The sequence below is a fragment of the Ahaetulla prasina genome, chromosome 1, assembly GCF_028640845.1.
Source record: "Ahaetulla prasina isolate Xishuangbanna chromosome 1, ASM2864084v1, whole genome shotgun sequence".
NCBI lineage: Eukaryota > Metazoa > Chordata > Lepidosauria > Squamata > Colubridae > Ahaetulla > Ahaetulla prasina.
Genome location: NC_080539.1, coordinates 84,893,764 through 84,917,057, shown reverse-complemented (window position 1 = coordinate 84,917,057; position 23,294 = coordinate 84,893,764). Strand labels below are relative to the sequence as shown.

The 23,294-nt window shown below is 42.8% G+C and overlaps 1 protein-coding gene across 2 annotated transcripts; it reads right to left on the bottom strand.

The window, feature by feature from the left end:
* Positions 1 to 475: 475 nt before the first annotated feature.
* On the bottom strand, positions 476 to 23,055 carry RAB4A (RAB4A, member RAS oncogene family). Of its 2 annotated transcripts, none has more exons than XM_058166658.1 (8): positions 22,827 to 23,055; positions 17,252 to 17,332; positions 15,682 to 15,796; positions 15,121 to 15,183; positions 9,014 to 9,168; positions 4,208 to 4,303; positions 3,072 to 3,228; positions 476 to 1,119 (listed from the first exon to the last, which is right to left on the bottom strand). In XM_058166658.1, exons 1-7 carry the CDS (start codon positions 22,855 to 22,857, stop codon positions 3,113 to 3,115), a joined length of 657 nt encoding a protein of 218 aa, XP_058022641.1. In that variant the 5' UTR covers positions 22,858 to 23,055; the 3' UTR covers positions 476 to 1,119; positions 3,072 to 3,112. The 2 variants fall into 2 exon arrangements, with proteins under 2 accessions (XP_058022641.1, XP_058022633.1); XM_058166650.1 differs by lacking the exon at positions 22,827 to 23,055 and adding an exon at positions 20,097 to 20,140.
* Between the last annotated feature and the right edge of the window lie 239 nt (positions 23,056 to 23,294).

Genomic DNA, 23,294 nt, shown 5'->3' with positions numbered 1-23,294 from the left:
TCACGATTTCATATTCCCAAGTGATGTCCATTTGTCTACTATGAAAGCAAAATTGTTTCCTTTCAGTGGCACAGAAAGATTTTTATCAGAAGATGTAGCTTTCTGCAGGTTTACAATAGAAATGTATAACTTTGTCTAAGCCGGTTGCATTTCTAGAGTAAGCTTCCACAAACTTATAGTTTGTAAGAGGAATAGGAATTAAAGCAAATTCTCTTTTAGATGGAACTATCCTACTTTTCATTAAAATTATTTTAACTGAGTATAATCTGAACAAACTTATATGTAGAAATTCTTTTAATTTTTTTTTTTTAAAAAAAGATAATGGTGACTGACTTCAAACACTTCTCTGGAGGGGGAAAAGAAGTAGGCATTATCTTTTTACCTGAAACTACAATTCTTAGTTGCAGTCTAAAATGCAAAAAAATACAATAATAATAATAAAAAATTCCCTGGTCAAATTCAGACAGCAGCAAGCTTTGAGTTCACAACTATATTTATAGCTTACATTTGACAAACTGGAATACATTTAAGCATTTCAAGAAACAAGAACAATTACGCTTCAGTAAAAAAAAATCTTTTCAGTATGCAGATTAGTAAACATATGACCTAACAGTTTTCAAAAAATAGTTTATGTAAGCCCCTATAGAAAGTGGCAAATAAAACACTGGCAGTCAATGCCAGTAGCTTTCAATGTCAGCTCATAAATAAAAGCCTTTGTAAAAAAAAATAATAACCCTGAAACATGATAATGCCTACCAGAGTTAAATTTTTAGTTAATTAAAAAAAACAGTGTTAGTGCAATATCATGTCAGTATATCATGCTTTGGAAATTTAATGACAATGTCGTATATACACGTGGATACACCAGTGTTTTTAAGTAACAATAAGAAACACAAATATGTAACAGAAAATATTTACGTACAGGTATATTTTATGTCTCAATATTGTCCACTGTATTACCAAATGTTCTTTTTTTGCGGTGTTGCTCTGCCATTCCACTGTACTTTTTTTTTTTAAAAAAAAAGCCGTATGTTGTGTTTTGTTGAATCAAAAAGGAGTTCTAAAAATGCAGATTCTTGTAGCAACGGCAGTTTTTCCATGAATTACTTGAAAGGAGAGCTGAAAAATAAATAGCATTTCAGTGTTAACAGATTTAAGTTTATATGTACTTTAAAAAAGGGGGGGGGAGCTAGCAGGTGCAATCAAGGTTAAGATACCAGTATCTTAATGTATGCATTTAAGCCTCATGTGATTCACCAATCCATATATTTGCAATGTCCAAAGTTTCTATAGATTATACTACTAAAATTAAGCAGTTAATTGCATTTTAGGGGGTCTTTTTCTTTTTTGCCTTTGACTCTTGGTAAGTATATGGAGAAATCCAAGTACAGAGACAAGGTAGTCCTTGGTTAATAATGAAATTGGGGCCAGAATTTCCATTGCTAAGCTATGTTATTGTAAAGCTGAATGTCATGTGACCACATTGCTTTATGATGTCAATCCTTACTGGCCCTATTGCCAGTAAGTTAGGGGAAGATTGCTAGTTAAGTCGCTACATCCTGCCAGCTTCTGACAACCAATCAGTGGGGAAGCTAACAGGACGATGCAAGTCCCAGGCACCTTACAAGCGGGCTATCAGTCAGATAAGTAATTGCTGTGGGGGGGGGGGAGGGTGTGTGAGTGGCTGGCAAGGTGCAGTGGGACGGGGTGGTGGTGGTGGTGGTGGCTGCTGGCTGAGTGGGGAAGATTCACAAAGGTGCAAATAATCCCTGAGCTGCAGACCTTCCCTTTGCATGGCTGTGATGATGAGCCCAGCAGAGGGGAGGCCAGTGAAGATAATAAAGGTCAGCTTGGGGGGGGGAGGGGGAGGCAAGAAGGAATAGCAATAACAATAGCACTTAGACTTATATACTGCTTCACAGTGCTTTACATCCCTAAGCAGTTTACAGAGTCAGCCTATTGCTCCCAACAATCTGAGTCCTCATTTTACCGACCACGGAAGGATGGAAGGTTGAGTCAACCTTGAGCCTGTTGTGATTTGAACTGCCAAATTGCAGGCAGCCAGCAGTCAGCAGAAGTATCCTGCAGTATTGCTCTCTAACCACAGTGCTACCATGGCTGTATGGAAGTCATAAAACCAAATATTTATACATTAAACCCTGAAAAAATGTGAGCCTTGCCTGTCCTTATCCCACCCATCCAGCAGCTGAAAATATATTAAGAAGTGTGATGCTCTCTTATTGTTGCAAAAGGGAACATTTTAAAGGTTTGTCATTAAAATTAGAAAAAAATGGAGGTGGTGCTATGTGCTATGTTTTGACAGCAAGCCATTCTCATGTGAGTCACTGTCAAGGGTTTATATGTGCATTCATACATTATGTGTAAGTGTACCTAAAATCACTGTAGGTGGTTATGTAAATATTCTAGGAATAATCATTATTTCGAGAACAGCACATTTTAGATCAAGGTGATAACCCTTTAGCATTACTGAAAAAATATATATTTGGAGCTATATAAACTGTATGTAGCTCATTAATCAATAAAGAAAAGAAATCAAAAGACAGTGAATGAATTCCACTGAATGATTTTGGTATCTTTTCTTTTATGTACACTGAGAGCATATGCACCAAGACAAATTCCTTGTGTGTCCAATCACACTTGGCCATTAAAAAGTCTATTCTATTCTATTCTATTCTATTCTATACACGTAATATCCAACCCATTAAAATAGATTTCAGGAAGATAGTACGAGAAAAGGTGACAATCTCAAATTTATGTCAATCTCTTTTTAGCTAAGGATGATTTTTCTGTTTTTAGTTAATTATAGAGAGAAATATGAAAGTGCCAACGAAGTATCAACTACAAAAGTGTCAGAAAGAATGGCGCTTCCTAAGATTTTTGGAAGAACATATGAACCCGTTTCAGCTGAAATAGTAAGAGGGCACTGAAATTAATTTCTGAATTACAAGCAAATGTCCATGAATGCTTACAATCTATACTAAAAAACTTGGAAAAGCTATTTTTATTGTACTAAACTGAAGCAAAGGTGATACTAACTTGGTAATACAGACCTTATGTTTCATAAAACAAGACGTTTCCTTGTTGCTTGCTTTTAACAGCCGCATTCTTGAACACTCTGAGCCTGTGCTCTCCGTGGAGATCTTAGCTGTCTCAAAGCAGCATCTCCATATTGAATTCCTGAGCCCATCCTTTCAGGATCCAGTTCACCTGACAAAACAAAATACAATTTCTTTTTCTCCTATGGTCGCAAACGGCACACACAAGATTAAAAAACATTATGAATGTAATTTAAATTATAAGACAATATCCATTACACTTGAGGATTGAGAATGTCCATAGCGCTGACACACAAACCCTGTACTTTAAAAACAAAAACATATACATTTTTCTCTAGAATTATAGTTTATGTTAGTGAGATTGGGATTATTTTTTTTTGTTAGCTACTGTTTAGTAATATTTACTCGCCTGATCTGTCATGCAACATGACAGCAATTTCCTTCCTCTTAGTTCAGAGATATATCAAGAGATAGCACATGATAATGAAAGCTGCAGATCACAATCTGAGATTGTTTGCCTTAGCACCAGATCTTAATGTTTTATGCAATAGGGTTCAGAAATTGTTTTAAATGTTTTCAGATGTAACATAGAAAAACTTCCAGCAATATATAAAAAAATAGATTTATCTTGATTAAAGGGTTTTTCTTTCTTATGACAAATCCTTTTTATACAAGATTACATAATGAATATCTATAAGGAGAACCAATTTGGTCTAGTAGCTAAGCAAGAGACGGTGAGTTCAAGACCCGTCTTAAGCCATGAAAGACAGCTGGGTGACTTTGGGCTAGTCACGCGCTCTCTCAGCCAAACCCATTTCACAGGTTTGTTGTTGTGGAGAAAATAGGAAAAGGGAGGTGTGTTGAATATGTTTGTTGTCTTGAGTTATTTGTAAAAATAATAAAGCTGAGTAATAAATAAATAAAAAATATAACATACTTTCTGTACTGGAAAATAAATGTAACATGGCTTGGAAAGAAAGCATTAAATTTGACCATTTAGGCATAAAATTCAGATAGAATTTTACAACAAAGGAAAAACACATTTAATCCAGGAGTATTTTATCATTTCATAAATGTCAATTAATCCTAGGTAAAAATATTTTAATAACTGAAATTTGGATTATGATTACCTGACTCAATCTTATTAAGTATCTTTCTTGCACATTGTACAAAGGCTTCTTCAACATTCTCCCCTGTCAATGCACTTGTCTCCAAAAACATCAGCTCTGTAACAGTAAAAATGAAATGTGTCTGATCAGTGTTCAAAACGACTCAGTAATGGTCTTTCCGCTTTAAATGCAATATATTTACATATGCCATCATATTCTTCCCATAGAAGATTTCCCTGACCAGTTTTTATCAATTCCTTATTGTACATTCCTAAGTCAATTCTGTCTGTATCTACAGTACTTATCAGTAAACCCCACTGGGCATCTAATACTGCAGCCTATATGGGAGAAAACATTTAGGAGAAAATTCTAACCAGTAAAATACCTCCCATCTTTCAAACTAAGAAGATCCTAGAACACAGCTAGGGAAAATCTAGTTGCTAGACCTTGAGCAAGAACCTCTCTCTAAAGCTCTGCTCCCATCCAAAATTGTCTCTTTATCGCTTCTGGCAAGATTCACATGTACTGTAAATTCCAATATTCTAAACTACATGAAATGCCTTCAAGTGAAACGATACTGTCTACCAAAATGGGGAAGACAGTACACAAGCCAGAGGACAACCATTTTTACACATACTCAATATGGACTGCTTGCAAGTACAACATTTTCCCCAGAGAACAGCATTGCCAATAGCTGCATTCATTTGCATTCTATCTGGAGAACATTAAAATGCAGCTCTGCTTTGCTATATATGGCTACTTATCTCATGTGACATGACTTTGTGCTACATACAAATTGACTTATAAAGAGCAAAAGAGAGCGAGGGAGAGGGAGGGAGGGAGGGAGGGAGGAGAGAGAGAGAGACAGAGAGAGAGAGAGACAGAGAGAGAATACCTGTAATCCTAGTTTATATAACGGTAATCAGTGGTGGGTTGCTGCTGGTTTGGTCTGGTTCTATAAAACTGGTAGTAAAACCAGGGGGAGGCTCCACTCACCCACCATGACGTCATCATGGGTGATCTGCACATGCGCAGAAGCTTCTGCGCATGCATATATGCGCTCCCGTTGCGAACCGGTAGTAAAGGTAAGTGGAATCCATCCCTGCTGGTAATCCTAGTTTAACAACCAGGTGGACCCATCAAAAGGTACTTACAACATGATTTTAAAGTTCTGCTGGCTGTACCACCCCACAGTCACATGATTTACATGTTGGGCACTTGGCAACCAGCTCATCTTTACAGCCATTTCTAGCGTTCCATGGTCATGACCCTATGTTTTGAACTTTTTTGCTGGTTCTTGCATTATTTCTGATTTCTGGCAAACAATGTTCATTGGACGATACATATTTGCTAAATGACCGCTGTGCTTGCTTAATGACCACCACAAAAAAGGTCAGAAGATCGAATGCTATCATGTGATGACTAACTTAATGACTGCAATGCTTTACAACCATAATTCCAGGCTCAATTATGGTTGCAAGATGGGGACTAATTGTACTAAAATTAATATGGTTATGACAATTCTAAGAACGTCAAGATTATGGTCTGCTTCCTTCTTCCTCACTGAGAAGAAATTACATACAGCAACTAAAGCCCTTTCAAGGATGGCATTGGTTTAATATGGCTCTTTCCTTTACCTGGGAAGATATGACTAGTCAATTTGTTAAATATCAGCTGGAGCACATCAGGAACAAATTTCCAACGAGAAGAGTTGGGAGCAACAGTACAACAAATACAAATGTTCTCAAGTAGTGTGGTTCTCTCTGCAGAACCCTGCTGCTAGCTAGATTTAATTTCCTATTCTTAATCCTGAATGTTTTCTGCTGTAGCCTTGAATCAAGAGTCCAATTATACATTAACTAGCATATAATATAACCAGGATATGACTAGTATTTGCAGGCAAAATCCAGGGGTGTTCATTATGAACTTTCTTTTACTCTCGCCTCCCTGACTTGGATCATTAAGGGAGTCCAACAATAGGACAAAACTGACTATTCTTACAATGTCATAATGTAATCAAATTTAACTATTCACATAAGTATATTACAATATTCACATAATCCTATATACTCAGACTGGTTGTGTTATTTTAAACACAAAAGACACACTCAAGCAGACTGGAAAACAGTACTTAAAAACAAGCAATGTGTGGAAAAAGGAAACAAGAAAGGCTTGGACCTGATTCGGGTAAATGATGGCCCCACGCACATGGGGGGAGGCACACTGGACCTGATTTATATCTCTGGACAGTGGTTAAATGATCTGGAACTAGATGATTTAGTAACAGAACCGATGTCATGGTCCGATCATTTTCTCCTTCGACTAGACTTCCGAACCGCCATCCACCATCGCAGGGAGACGGAACCTATACGGTGGTTCCGTCCCAGGCGCCTGATGGACCCTGAGAGGTTCCTGACGGAGCTTGGGCCATTCCCTGAGGATCTGGCCCACGGCACGACTGAGGAACTAGTCGCGGCCTGGGAGCGGGCCGCGGCTGGGGCCTTGGACCGTGTCGTGCCTTTGCGACCTCTGACCCGGCGCAGATCTCGTCTGGCCCCTTGGTTCTCCGAGGGGCTGAGGGAGATGAAACGCCGGAGAAGACGTCTAGAGAGCACCTGGAGGTCCAGCCGTTCCGAAGCTGATCGGACACTAGTTAGGTCCTATTCTAGGACCTACCTAGTGGCAATGAGGGAGGCGAGGCGCTTATATGCCTCCACCCTCATTGCGTCGGCAGATAACTGCCCGGCCGCCCTGTTTCGGGTGACACGCTCCCTCCTTCATCAGGAGGTGCGGGATGACCCGTTGCAGGGACGTGCCGAGGAGTTTAGTGGTTATCTATACGATAAAATCGCTCAGCTCCGGGATGGTCTGGACCGAAATTGGGATGATCCAAGCGAGGGAGAGGAGACACGTCTTGTTGAGTCCATTTGGGATGAGTTTGACCCTGTGGCTCCCGAGGACATGGACAGGTTGTTGGGGAGGCTTCACGCCACTACATGTTTACTGGACCTGTGTCCTTCCTGGTTGGTACTGGCCACTCAGGAGGTGACACGAGGCTGGCTCCAGGGGATTATCAACGCTTCTTTGTTGGAAGGGGTTTTCCCTGCCGCCTTGAAAGAGGCGGTGGTGAGACCCCTCCTCAAGAAGCCCTCCCTGGACCCAGTTATTTTGGGTAATTATCGTCCAGTCTCCAACCTTCCCTTTGTTGCGAAGGTTGTAGAGAGTGCTGTGGCGCGACAGCTACCCCAATACCTGGATGAAGCCGTCTATCTAGACCTGTTCCAGTCCGGCTTCCGACCCGGGTACAGCACGGAGACAGCTTTGGTCGCATTGGTGGATGATCTCTGGAGGGCCAGGGCCAGGGGTTATTCCTCTGCCCTGGTCCTATTAGACCTCTCAGCGGCTTTTGATACCATCGACCATGGTATCCTGCTGTGCCGGTTGGGGGGATTGGGAGTGGGAGGCACCGTGTATCGGTGGTTCTCCTCCTATCTCTCTGACCGGTCGCAGACGGTGTTGACAGGGGGGCAGAGGTCAACCGCGAGGGACCTCACTTGTGGGGTGCCGCAGGGGTCGATTCTCTCGCCCCTTCTGTTCAACATCTATATGAAGCCGTTGGGTGAGATCATCAGTGGCTTTGGGGTGAGATACCAGCTGTACGCGGATGACACCCAGCTGTACTTTTCCACCCCAGGCCACCCCAATGAAGCTGTTGAAGTGCTGTCCTGGTGCGTGGAAGCCGTACGGGTCTGGATGGGGAGAAACAGGCTCAAGCTTAATCCCTCCAAGACGGAGTGGCTGTGGATGCCAGCACCCCGATTCAGTCAGCTGCAGCCGCGGCTGACTGTTGGAGGCGAGTTATTGGCCCCAAAGGATAGGGTGCGCAACTTAGGTGTCCTCCTGGATGAGCGGCTGTCGTTTGAAGATCATTTGACGGCCGTCTCCAGGGGGGCCTTCCACCAGGTTCGCCTGGTTCGGCAGTTGCGCCCCTTCCTTGATCGGGATGCCTTGTGCACGGTCACTCATGCGCTCGTTACCTCTCGCTTGGATTATTGTAATGCTCTCTACATGGGGCTCCCCTTGAAGTGCACTCGGAGGCTTCAGTTAGTCCAGAATGCAGCTGCGCGGGTGATAGAGGGAGCTCCGCGTAGCTCCCATATAACACCGCTCCTGCGCAGACTGCACTGGCTACCTGTGGCCTTTCGAGTGCACTTTAAGGTTTTGGTTACTACCTTTAAAGCGCTCCATGGCTTAGGGCCTGGGTACTTACGGGACCGCCTGCTGTTACCACATGCCTCCCACCGACCCGTACGCTCTCACAGAGAGGGACTTCTCAGGGTGCCGTCCGCCAAGCAATGTTGGCTGGCGGCCCCCCGGGGAAGGTCCTTCTCTGTGGGGCTCCACTCTGGAACGAACTTCCCCCGGGTTTACGCCAAATACCTGACCTTCGGACATTCCGTCGCGAACTGAAGACATATCTTTTTATTCGCGCGGGGCTGGCTTAAATTGAATTTATTAAATTTTAAATTCTTATTAACTAATTTTAAATGGGGTTTTTAGTTCATTGTATACTTTTCAGGCCAATTTTAAAATAAGTTTTTTAATTGCATTTTAAATTGTATATTGTACTATCTGTTTTATTTTGCCTGTACACCGCCCTGAGTCCTTCGGGAGAAGGGCGGTATAAAAATCAAATAAATAAATAAATAAATAAATAAAATAAAGTTTCTTTCCTAAAACCTCAATTTCACTCTAAATGTTTGTGTGTGGGGATTTTCACTACAGCCCTTTATCAGGAAACCATAAGACATCAAGAAAACTACTTACCATTTTCCTGAGCAAATCTGGATGCTTCTAGGAAAGTGACTTCCCTGTCTCCATCAAGATCCTTTTTGTTCCCACATAATATTATTACAATATTCTGACTTGCTAACATCCTTGCATCTGTCAGCCAGTTAGTAAGTGCGTTGTAGGTTTCTCGACTAAATCAAAGAATAAAATATTTTTTATTAATATTTACAACCCACAACCACCCTTATAGAAATATTTTGCTGTACTTGATTAGAAGTCTGTAAAGAAGCTACTGCACAATAAGATACCTGAAAAGTATTTCCAGTTATGACTGCAGTGTCACAAAAATATTCATTCTTATATTGAGATCTGGTTTAATGCACTAGGGGAACTGAAACTATCACAACAGCCAGATAGCCAGAAGAGCTAGATCAGAAAGCAAGTAACTGAATGTTGATCCAATGCTTTCAGCTATGATTCCAGATTGTATATTTTCTACTTTATTCAGTTCCCAGGAGAAAGCCAACATCCTGAGAATAAAACTAGGATCAAAGAGCTGAGGAAATTTCTGATGAGAAGTCACGTCAAATAAAGTTCTCAGAAACAAATAAAACATAATCCATAGGAGTTTTATCTATTTGACTAAACTGTCCAAATAGATCCATGTATGCAGTTACATACATAGGAGGTTTTAAACAGACTCCCTTATAGACCAGGACTAATTCTAATTGTTAAAAGAATTGGGAAGGGAGCAGATTTGAGTGACGTCGCTTATAGAAGTTTGTGAAACTAACTAGAGAGAAAGTATAGAGGCAGCAACTTCTCCCTAGATAGTTCAATTTATGTGCAGAATACATATCAGCTGTAAGAAAATTCCATATCCCCTAGAGAATATGAAAGGATTATCCAGATTTTAACTATGCCTAAGATTCTTCTGGACACAGTTTGGTTTATCTTCTCTTCTGCGCATGCGCGTAATGGCGGTGGTATTTTGAGCTCATGAAGACGGCGGCCGGTGTTTCCCGGCCGAGATGCTGTTCGGCCGCTCGCCGGGCTGCACAGACTTCGGTCCCAGGTGGGTCAGCATGCTGACAGCCGAGAGTGAGGTCTTTGGACCTCAGTGGTCTCTCGGTTGCTGAGTTCTGGGCCGGAGTCTTGGGAGAGCAGCGGATGACGGCGGCCATTTTGGGGTAGGGCCTACCGCCCCGGACCGGCTTTAAGATCCCCGGCTGTGAGCCGGGCTGCGTGGATTTCGCAGTCGCCGGCTTCTGAGATCTTCGGCCGTGAGCCGGGCCGCACAGACTGCATAGCCACGGACTGGCTTTGAGATCGGTGGCCGCTCGCCGGGCTGTATAGACTTCGGCCCCAGGTGGTGTCATCGTGTTGGCAGCCGAGAACGAGGTCTTTGGGCCTCAGTGGTTTCTCGGCTGCTGAACTCGGGGCCGGAGCCTTGGGAAAGCAGCGGATAGCGGCCGCCATTTTAGGGTTGGGGTTACCGTTCCGGACTGGCTTTTAAGATCCCCGGCCGTGAGCTAATGCTGGCGGCCGTTCGGATCGGAGAGGAGGGCTTGAATATCTGTTGCCCTCCCCCCTCCCAGCTGACTTTTCTGGGTATGCTCAGCCTCGGCCGCGACTTCCATCAGCGGCAGGATTTTGGAACCGCACTCTTTACCAACTGAGGGACAGCGGATGGCGGCGACTACTTCGGGGTGGGGCAGTCGTCCTGGGCGGGCCTTAGTTCGATCCCCTGGCCGCTTACAAGGTTGGCGGCAGGGTGGTGGGCCGCTCGGGCTGGACTTTTGGAGGGCCCGAAGATCGGCTGTTTCTCCCCCCCCCCCAGTGGACTTTTCTATCAGGCCTGGCCTTCGCTGGAAAGCTCCTCAGCGGCATGATTTTGTGCTGCATTTCTCATCAGCAGCACATCGGCGGGGCGTCCTCAACTTCTATCTGCGGCGTGCTGGGACATGACTTTAACATGGATCCGGCACTATTAATGGCGGCCTCTGGAACGGCGGTGATTCTGGCGGCAATTGCGGTACTGGTGGCACTAGAACGTGCGGTATTCCATCAGACTACGGAGCGGCAGGAGTCCCTCCCCCAGGATGGAGAAATGCCGAGTTTCCGAGGGCCACTATTCCATCTTAGTGGCTGGCAACCGAGGAGGATACTATTGTACCAGCTGCCGGGGGGGAGACCATTAGATTTGGCCAGACCCCTGGACCCCTTGGTTGTTTCCTGGATCATCTGGACTTGGCCGGCTTTGGGTTCATTTGGACTTGAGCGGAACAGTCAACTCGGTTGGACTAGAAGCCGGTTAACATCTATGCCGGCTTGGGTTGTACATTTTCGCTGTCGTAAACTATTATTCTTTCATGAGATACTCATCCACCGAACTATTACGACTGCGAGGTTCCCCCGCCTCGCAGGAATGGCCCTCTAGGTTATCAAGAGCTTACCTCAACGAAGGGTCTTGGGACCCAGAGAGGTGGCATGCGGCCAAGAAGAGTTTCTGGGGATTTTTAAATAGGTTTTTTAAAAGGGGTCTTTTAAGGGGAGAGAGGGATACGACGGGTGGGGGGAATAACCCGTCGGGGAGGGTTTTAGCCCCTGTGCTTGTTCGCGGCATTGTATCATCTGGTCCGAAGGCAGAGGGGGATGGGTTCATTCCAGGAGTGGAGAATTGTTCCATCTGTACGGTAAGTGGGAGAGGCAGATATGGCGGAAGCGGGGGGCCACATCAAATGTTGGGAGCACGTGCTTGTTGTCTCAAAACGATCACGTGCTCCGGCCCCTCAGTCTTCACCCGTTCCCCGGGGGGCCATGGTCCTCAGAGCCTTGGTCTCCGGCTGATGTTATGTAATGCCCGGTCCGTGGTCAATAAGGCCCCCCTGATTGGTGATCTTATTCAGGGGGAAGCCGCGGACCTCATGGGCATTACGGAGACCTGGTTGGGTCCGGAGGGGGGGGTTCCCCTTGTGGAGTTATGCCCACCAGGTTTCCGAGCATTTCATCAGCCGAGAGCCCAAGGTAGGGGTGGGGGGGTAGCGGTTGTTATTAGAGAAAGTCTAGAGCCGAGGGAGGCCACTGTTCCTCAGATTGCCGGTTGTGAATCCCTCTTAGTGAAGTGGGGCCATCGCGATCAGATGGGCTTGTTGATCACGTACCTGGCTCCTTGCTGCGTGACCACAGCCCTACCCGAGCTGTTGGAGGTACTCGCCGGGGTGGCGGTGGAGACCCCCAGACTGATAGTCATGGGGGACTTTAACCTGCCATCGACGGGCTTGTCATCGACAGCGGCTCGGGAGTTCCAGGCTTCCATGACGGCCTTGGACCTGATCCAGGTAATTGATGGCCCCACGCACACAGGGGGTGGCACATTGGACCTGATTTATATCTCTGGTCAGTGGCGAAATGATCTGGCATTAGATAACTTAGAAATAGAACCGGTGTCATGGTCAGATCATTCTCTCCTTCGCTTAGATTTTCGGACCGCTATCCACCATCGCAGGGAGACGGAGCCAACGCGTTGGTTCCGTCCCAGGCGCCTGATAGACCCGGAGAGGTTCCAGACGGAGCTTGGGCCGTTTCCTGAGGACCTGGCCCACGGCACGGCTGGAGAGCTAGTTGCGGCCTGGGAACGGGCCGCGGCTGGAGCTTTGGACCGTGTTGTGCCCTTGCGGCCTCTGACCCGGCGGAGGCCTCGCCCGGCCCCTTGGTTCTCCGAGGGACTGAGGGAGATGAAACGCCGGAGAAGACGCCTAGAGAGTGTCTGGAGGTCCAGCCGCTCAGAAGCTGACCGAACACTAGTTAGATCCTATTCTAGGACCTACCTAGTGGCAATGAGGGAGGCGAGGCGCTTATATGCCTCCACCCTCATTGCGTCGGCAGATAACCGCCCGGCCGCCCTGTTTCGGGTGACCCGCTCCCTCCTTCATCAGGAGGTGCGGGATGACCCGTTGCAGGGACGTGCCGAGGAGTTTAGTGGTTATCTATACGATAAAATCGCTCAGCTCCGGGATGGTCTGGACCGAAATTGGGATGATCCAAGCGAGGGAGAGGAGACACGTCTTGTTGAGTCCATTTGGGATGAGTTTGACCCTGTGGCTCCCGAGGACATGGACAGGTTGTTGGGGAGGCTTCACGCCACTACATGTTTACTGGACCTGTGTCCTTCCTGGTTGGTACTGGCCACTCAGGAGGTGACACGAGGCTGGCTCCAGGGGATTATCAACGCTTCTTTGTTGGAAGGGGTTTTCCCTGCCGCCTTGAAAGAGGCGGTGGTGAGACCCCTCCTCAAGAAGCCCTCCCTGGACCCAGCTATTTTGGGTAATTATCGTCCAGTCTCCAACCTTCCCTTTGTTGCGAAGGTTGTAGAGAGTGCTGTGGCGCAACAGCTACCCCAATACCTGGATGAAGCCGTCTATCTAGACCCGTTCCAGTCCGGTTTCCGACCCGGATACAGCACGGAGACAGCTTTGGTCGCGTTGGTGGATGATCTCTGGAGGGCCAGAGACAGGGGTTATTCCTCTGCCCTGGTCCTATTAGACCTCTCAGCGGCTTTCGATACCATCGACCATGGTATCCTGCTGCACCGGTTGGAGGGATTGGGAGTGGGAGACACCGTTTATCGGTGGTTCTCCTCCTATCTCTCCGACCGGTCGCAGACGGTGTTGACAGGGGGGCAGAGGTCGACCGCGAGACACCTCACTTGTGGGGTGCCGCAGGGGTCGATTCTCTCACCCCTCCTGTTCAACATCTATATGAAGCCGTTGGGTGAGATCATCAGTGGCTTTGGGGTGAGATATCAACTGTCGCTGATGATACTCAGCTGTACTTTTCACCCGGGCCACCCCAACGGCTGTCAAGTGTTGTCCCGGTGTTTGGAAGCCGTACGGGTCTGGATGGGGAGGAACAGGCTCAAGCTCAATCCCTCCAAGACGGAGTGGCTGTGGATGCCGGCACCCCGATACAGTCAGCTGCAGCCGCAGCTGGCTGTTGGGGGCGAGTTATTGGCCCCAAAGGAAGGAGTGCGCAACTTGGGTGTTCTCCTGGATGCACGGCTGTCGTTTGAAGATCATTTGGCGGCCGTCTCCAGGAGAGCCTTTCACCAGGTTCGCCTGGTTCGGCAGTTGCGCCCCTTCCTTGATCGGGATGCCCTGTGCACAGTCACTCACGCTCTTGTCACCTCCCGCCTGGATTATTGCAATGCTCTCTACATGGGGCTCCCCTTGAGATGCACTCGGAGGCTTCAGTTGGTCCAGAATGCAGCTGCGCGGGTGATAGAGGGAGCTCCGCGTAGCTCCCATGTGACACCTCTCCTGCGCAGACTGCACTGGCTTCCTGTTGCCTTTCGGGTGCATTTCAAGGTTTTGGTAACCACCTTTAAAGCGCTCCATGGCTTGGGACCTGGGTACTTACGGGACCGCCTTCTGTTACCTCATGCCTCCCACCGACCCGTACGCTCGCACAGAGAGGGCCTTCTCAGGGTGCCGTCCGCCAGACAATGCCGGCTGGCGGCCCCCAGAGGAAGATCCTTCTCTGTGGGGGCCCCCACTCTTTGGAATGAACTCCCCCCTGGTTTACGTCAAATTCCTGACCTTCGGACTTTTCGCGAACTGAAAACATATCTGTTTGTTCGGGGCTTTCTTAAATTGTTTAATTTTAAATTTTAAATTTTCTCTAGTTTTAATTGGGGTTTTTAGATTAATTATTCTAATTCCGGCCATATAGTATAATAAGTTTTTTAATTGTATTTTAACTGTATATTGCTTTCTTTTATCCTGGCTGTACACCGCCCTGAGTCCTTCGGGAGAAGGGCGGTTTATAAATCTAATTAATAATAATAATAATAATAATAATAATAATAATAATAATAATAATAATAATAATAATAATAATAATAATGGTTAAGACATCAGTCTAGAAACTGAGGAACTGTGAATTCTAGTTCCATCTTGGGTGTGAAGGAACAGTGTAACCCTGGGCCAGTCACTTTCAGCCCTAGGAAGAAGGCAATGGCAAACCACTTCTGAAAAAACCTTGCAGGGGGAAAAAAAAACCCGCAGGGACTTGTCCAGGTAGTCTCTGAGAATCAGACATGATTGAACAGAAGGAAAAAGATGTGTCTAGTATTTTGCTTTTACCTGGTGATGTCATAAACAAGCAAGGCACCTGCAGCACCTCTGTAATAGCTTCGTGTTACTGATCTGTGAAAAAAAAAACCCCACAGTAATTAAAAGGACAGAAATTTGAGTTCTGTGCAATGCTAAAATTGCAAGCATAAACTACAGTGCTTGTTTAGGTTTGTACTTGCAAGACAAAACTAGAGTTAGATATTTATGTACTCCACCATTTAAATGTATGTATTTATTTAAAACACATAGCCATTCGTTTTATATTGAATTCCGGCTAATGAGAGCATTATTAACTACCCAGTTGTGTTTCCTTTTAGCCGGACTGGATCAGAATTTCTCAGATAATAGCAATGCCATTACGAACCCCATTTGCTAGTTATAGCATCTTCTAGTGTTATTCAGCCACGCTGAAGTTACATAGTCTCATTACTGTTCTATCAATACAATTGTGCTTGGGTTGGCTATAAAAATGTTATAAAGTTACAAGAAGAAAGTAGCCTTCACTTTAACAGAAATACTGAAACACCTATATCTTGGAATTGCTTTTCCTTATTTAACAGAAAATTATACCTGAACCGTTCTTGTCCAGCTGTATCCCATATCTGCAGTTTTACATATTTGCCTCCAACATTTATTATCTTTGAACCAAACTCCACTCCTATAGTGTGATTTGAGTCATCTTTGACTATAATAGAAAAAAAAAATCTTAATTAGTACTCAACTCCGGTTAAAAGGGCAAGGGTCATAACAGGTTATGTCATTGTCAGTGTACGGATGCTAACATTATGGAACTTTTGAAGCCAGGAAAAAGAAACAAATGGAAAATTGAAAAAAACCTGTACAAATGGAAATTAATTGTGCTATTATCAGAATACAAAATATATTACATAAAGGTTCGAATGCTAATAAAGTCACTATCATAATTTGTTGATTCTTATAGTAATTAGATGCTTGGAAACTGAATTAAACTTAAACCAGAAGCCATTATGAATTTGTAAAAAACAGAACATCTTTCTTTTGCCAGTATATTAAAAGCTAAAAATCAGAAGAACACATGAATAGTAAGATATTACATTTTGTAAGCTGGACAGAGTATAAATCTGAGTAATGAATCATAACAGAACAGTGTTTGTAACTTTGGGTTATTAAATGAAAAATGTTTTTATTACAAGAAACAAATGTATTGAGTGTACTGAATGATCACATTTGCTAATAGTCATTTCTGCTATTTATAATCTTTTTTAATCATGCTGAATTCTTAAAACTTACTCAGATGAACAAGTTTTGAACATAGAAATGTGGTAGCATTAAGATGTGGTCCAAGAGACCAAATTCAAGTTTGCCATTAGCCATAAAGGTCCAGACTAGTAGTTAGTCTCTCTCTTTCTCTCTCTCTCTCTGCCTGAACTACTAGCTTTCTTCAAGTCCAAGTCATGATCATTACCTACCGTTTTAGTTTCTCTTATCACACAAACTCCAACAAAACACAACTGTCTTTTTCAAATGTTCCTGCCACTTGCTTTTCCTTGCCTAAGACTTCCTGTTACTTAGCATCAAGTCAAAAATTGCTGACACTCTTGGGGCTCCCTCAATCTTTTGAAGGAGAAAATTGTTAGCCAGACAAGGCACGGCATTCTTGGAAAGGTTATACTTAGCAGGGTTTCTCTCCCAACGACCACTGGAGCTATTAAAATCCCCCAATACATGCCATGCCTCATCTTGGATGGTATGGATTTCAATATTTGATTTTTTTCTGCCTTAAGATGTTTTTAAAGTTTCTGAATATAATCAACCTATACTTAAAACCACTTCTATCATGCTTTCACTCAATAATATACAAACGAAATGTGTGCATTATCCTACAATCCTTTGGATAGACACCCATAGATTGACTTGTAAGGTCATATATCCTGCTCTCATAATGAAGACAGGAGATCAGTTTTGGATGATTTCACATAGTCAAATAGAAACTAATCTGAATATAACATACCCTTCTACAACCATGTTTATAGATTTCTGGCATACTTCATTAGTAATACTTTTAAGAAATATCATCATGATGATGATTAATAAAATGCTACCGCCCGTAAATTCCAAAGTGGATAGGATTTGGCTGCAAAAATAATACAATTTTACTTACATTTCTTCTCAATAAACTGATGAAGCAAACAGGATTTGCCAGTTCCAGCATTTCCAATGACCAAAAATTTAAACAGGAAATCTGTAAACAAGATTACATGTTAATATCTTTAAATCTAGAGCCATACTATAACTGTTATTTTCTTTTGTCTTAAAAGCATATCACAAGAATACTGAATAGAAAAACTGTTGAGCTGTAATTCAGTATTCACAAGGACATTATAACAGAAATAATCAATAGTTATACTCAATAGATATCACACCGCTCAAGCACATATTTTAACAAGAGGACAATCAGCAGCAAAGTGGATGGACTCAGTTACAGAGGTGTTGAATGGATTGTTGAAAGACCTAACGACCAGGGTAGGAAAAGATCTTAATGAACAAAATTTACCTAGTCACTGACAGTTTGATGGCATATAATTAATCAAAAGCTTGGGGTAAAATACAAACATAAATTTATATTTGCACAAATATTAATGGAGGTACAGCTTTTAAAAAAAATACATTCTCACATCCTGATTATAAAGTACTTTGCTATTTCCCATTTCAAAGAGCTAATATATTAACTTCTTGAGAAAACTAGTTGTTGCCTTATTTAGATAACAATCTTGCCTACAGTGAACTTCCTCTATTCAAATGGCTGAAATGTTAAAACATCTCATTGGTTCACATGAATTGGTATGAAGATGTGGAAAGTTGTTTTTCATTCATTGCATGTATTTATTACATTTTTGGTTTATACAGAATGAGAGCTTTTTTAAAAAATAAAGATTTGCCATAGTTATTCTGGTCTCAGGCAAATTCATTTTTATGAATTAAGAAGGGCCTGGAAATTGTTAACTGCTATTTAATTTTTACAAAAATTATCAACTATTTCATGCAAAGGAACAGTATCAAAATTTTATCCAGTTTTGTTAGAACAGATATAATTAACCCAACACTGGGAATGAAAGAAGTCTGAAAGCCAGAATGAAAGCAGGCAATTGAATGATACTATTTCCCTCTTGAAATCTGGATAATCCTTATCTGCCTCAATGTAATAAATATTTAGATCATTTTAAGACATCTATTTTAGATCACTGGCATTTAGCCCCTACAAGAATCTCACAAATACCTATTACCTAGGCTCCAAGGTATTGGAAGGTTGTCATCAAACAGGAATGTTCTTCCATTTTTGGCAATAATGGGATAGTTTCAAAATTTCAGAGGCAGGGCTTTAACATGATAGTAATAACCAATCAAATTCACACCAAGAGGGTATATAATACACACACATATATATTTAATGTTAGGAATAAAGTTATGAAACATGAAACTAATGTTTTCCTGCTTTTAATGAAAGTTAATGCTCACCAATGGAAATGCTCAGATAACCACTTATTAGAAAATGTAGTATCTTTAGAAATCTTTAGTAAGATTTGATCACTTGAAAAATTATCTGACAAACTTTGCTCAACTTTGCTCAGAGAAATATAAAGGAAATCATTATTTTTAATCAGAATTGGTAGCATTAAATGCATTTTCTAAAAGAAATATCCTTCAAAACATATAAACATTTTAAATGAATTGTTATAGGATTATTCAATGTGGAATGCATCTGTGCATTGTTTTTTTTAATTCTTCATTCTAGCTTCACTCAGTGATGCCGTCAAACCTGAAAGATTGCATCAAACCTTTTTTTTTTCAAAGTCAAATTAATATAGGTAAAATCATAGCCCTAAATTTTGAACCCTGTGCTTTATTTTGTGTTCTTATGACTTTAGTTGGTTATCTTAAAAAGACACAGAGAGTTAATTACATTGGCACCATAATTTATGATCCTTCCTGGGTTCACTGCCATGGAACCACTAGACACCAGGCAAAGGAATGTGGTGTTCTTTCTGTCTTATTTGTTGCCACTCTTGCCAGAAGCCTTTCTTGCATGTCATTTGGCCTACGTGACCAAACACTATTTTCCCCAAATTACTGGATTCACTAATACTCTTTCAAAATAGATAAGGTTTCTCGACAAAGAAAGCAATTCACAGAACTTATTGCCTGGGTTGTTTAAATGGTTCAACCAAATGGGGAAGAAAGCTCTAAAAGGCATTTCATTACAAAGCTTATTCTTTTTTTCCCCCTAATGACAAAAGCACTTTGAGTTTCAAGACACTGTTGACCTGGGACAAAAAAAATCCCCAAGAAGGATTTTGTGTGCTGAGTGTATTTTCATTTCCCAAGAGCTCAAATGTTCATGATAAATATATTTTAGAAACATGAAGTCTGCAAAATATAGCCATCAAACTTTTACATAATAGTTGGAATGATAAAATTTGGAATACTGAAAAATTAGACATATCACTCTCTAATGTTAAATTTAAATTTCCCTAAATAATTTAAAACTGTTTTTGAATTATTCAGAAGAACAGAGTTGGAAAACACCTTAGAGGTCTTCTAGTCCAACCCCTGCTCAGGCAGGAAACCCTGTACCATTTCAAACAAATGTTTTCTAATCTCTTCTTAAAAACCTCCAGTGTTGCAGCATCCACAATTTCTGGAGGCAAGCTGTTCCACCGGTTTATTGTTCTCACTGTCAGGAAATTTCTCCTTAGTTCTAGGTTGGATCTCTCTCTGATTAGTTTCCATTCACTGCTTCTTGGCCAGCCTTCAGGTGCTCTACAGAATAGGTTGACCTTTCTTTCTTTATGGCAACCATACATACATACATTCACATATCATGAATCAGCAAGCAAAAATATAATTTTATACCATATTTCATGAATGTATTATTTGATATACTGTCAGTTTTCTTAAACTTAGAATTTTTATGGTTTTATTCTTTTATAATTATAAATATATTTCACCTGAAAGTGTATATAAACACCAGGATTGCAACCTCATGAAAGAAATCAGATCTGGGAAGGGACAGAAGTGAAACAAAATAGTGTGCGGTATGTCATTTCTAGAATATTTGCAGGTACAATAAAACTTAAAACCATGAAACAGAAACTTCTGCTAGCTTTGAATAGAATCATTGTTTGATGGCCATTTGCTCCATGGTTATTGGTTGTGTTTGTTACTCTTCAAAGTTCCTTTCCCAAAATGAATTAACTCCTTTTACTAAGAGAATATCTCCTTCCACTTTTGCCCCCCTCCCCGTCCCCCACATAACCTTAAAACATGATCTGAAAATCTGAAACTAGATTTGAGTATGGGACACTAGCTTTTCAAATTAGATTTGAATATGGAAACATAGAAAAAAAGTGGTAAAAATCAGACTGCTTGAACTGCAGTTTGCTTAGGAGACACTAGTTTTGTTCTTCCAGATCTTCAAACTCTAATAAAATCTACAAACACCTCCAATGGATTCCAACTCAGTATGCAATCTTCTAGAATTTCAATGCATATTTTAAGATCATGGATTATGCTCGTTGATGTGAAAACAAAGAGGTTATAACTCTAGAATAGGATACAAATTCCCAGAAGCCCATCTACTTATAAGGAGAACAAATATTAATGAAGAACTCTGATATAGAAAAAAGAAAAGATGTAGTAAACTTCTCTAAATACATATCCAGCAATTTACTTTAACTGCCAAGAGGATTGAGCTATGGCAATATCTGGCACTTAGCAATGAAACTACAGTACTGCTTTGTTCAGGAAAGTGAATAAAGTAAACTTGAAACATGTGGCATTTATTTTATGCAGACAGTTAGGCTTTTGTATCCTGATAAAGTTCAGTAGTATTCAACTCTTATTCTTGTTTTCCTATTCTGTGCATTATACATAGTATTCTTTCATTTTGAGCTTGTATGCTGTAAGAACATCACATACACTTGCATTCAAAACCTACTGTTGTCATTATTTAACCATTTTCCCATTTGTATGAGGTATAGAAATTACTCCTTTACAAATACAGTATGTAACAATTCGAGCTTACATAATGGTCAGATCTGTATCTTAGATCTGTATCACTTAACACAAAACAATTGTAAACCAATCATCTTTCCTAAGAAAAGTTATGTGCTGGGGTAATTTGGCTTCCTTGAAGAATTACACTGGCACCAAGTAAAAGTTTTTGAGGCAGTTCTTTGAGTCAACAAACAAGTATGTCAGGGCTTCAGGGAATGCTCTTTATTGTGGCAAGACAGCATAACAATACTTCAAAAGCCTGCCCAATTTTGTTGTGACCCATCTTACACTGAAGTATTTTAAAGTTCTTATTCAGGCCACTCTCACTGGGTGATTTCTCCTTCAAGCTGTATTAATGGCCAGCCTTTAATAAGCCTCCTTCCTTTCCCCCCTTACCAGCTTTTTCTTATCTTCCACAAGGTCACCTCTAAATTCCTTTACAAATACAGAGCTTACTACATTGCTACAGTTAGTGTACACACAGGATTAAGCATTTTTAAGGAGCCATATGCAGAAGGAAGTCTAAGTTAAATTAGATGGAAACTTCTACTTCATCCAGACATACAAAATATATTTCACAACCTTATTTTTCGCAAAGCTAAACCACTATCTAGCAATGTGGCAATTTTCATTATTAGTAGTAGTGATATCAGCAATCTTAATTACTGGGTGAGAACTACTATTGGGTCACAGTCTTTCTCTAACCCAAGATAGGTTGCTATCAGAACACCACCACAATGGGTAAGCTTCATTTCTAAATGCACGCTTGGTGGAAAGTGGATCATGGGTTATTAGAAAAAGTTGAAAGCAACTAACCTACTATGGGGATAGAAGGGTGATAAATCCGAAAGGTCAAAATGTAAGGAATCAGAGTTTTGACTACAGGTAGTCTTCAACTTACAACACTTCATTTAGTGACTGTTCAAAGTTACAGTGGCACTGAAAAATGTGACTTATGACCATTTTTCACCCTTACGACCTTTGTAGCATCCCCATGATCATGTGTTCAAAATTCAGCCTCTCGGCAATTAGTTCATACTTATGATCGTTGCTGTGTCCTGAGGTTGTGTGATCAGCTTTTGCAACCTTTTGACAAGCAGAATCAATGGGGAAAGCTAGATGCCCTCAACCACTGTGTTACTAACTGAACATCTGCCAGCATTCGCTTAACCGCTGTGGCAAGAAAGATCGTAAAATGGGGCACAACCCACTTAAGCAGAGAAATGTTGGGCAGAGTTGTGGTCGTAAGTCAAGGACCACCTGATATCTGTAAAACCCCAACTTCAAGTAAGCTGTCAAGGTCTCCCCCAGCAACCCCTCTCTACCTTGCTTGCTTACTAGCGAAGGGCTGCAACTCTTCCCCCTCCTGCTCCAAAGGGGAGAAGCCCGGGAAGAGATGCGCGAGGCTTTCATGTCTCCAGGCGCGATCCTATCGCGTAAAGGAGAAAGCACCTTTATGCTCGTTAAAAGAAAACAGAAGGGCAGCTTTATTACGCAAAGCCCATCCCCGGCAAGCCAATGGAAAGATTCTTCCGCTGGACGTAACGCTTGGCGCCTCGTCTTTTTCTGAACCTGCTTTCTTCCCGTAGCTCTCTCGGTAGCAAAGAAAGCAGACCCTACGCGGACCCCCTCCTTCCCTCCCTCCCTCCCTCGCTGCTCAACCCCGGGCCACCGCTCCCTACCGTAGGTCTCGGACATGGCCGTCTGCGACATTTTGGGAGCGCCGCCGACGCCACCCGGGAAACAGACGCCGCCCGCGTCTCAGTCAGGTCCCGACCGAGGCACCACCTCTGGCCCTTCCCCTCCACCACCTCTCTTATTAGGCACCCAGGAGAGAGGACGGGGGGCAAGGACTTCCAACTCCCGCACGGAAACGTGCTCTCTACGCCTGCGCACGTAGCTCCTCCCCTTTTCGCCCCGCCCTTCGGGGCGCGGCCTGCCGGTATGCGCAGGCGCGCTGCCCCACGAACGGCTCTCTCTCTTCCTTCCCTCCCTCCCTCTCTCGCTGTCTCTTGCGGTCACCAAAACAAAGTGCACGTGCACGGCGTCTTTGACATCGGAGAGCGCCCCTGGTGGAAGGGAGGAGCGGTTCGGCCCAGGAGAATTGACGTGCGCATCTTTGCTGGGATTGGGACGGGCGTATGTCGGCT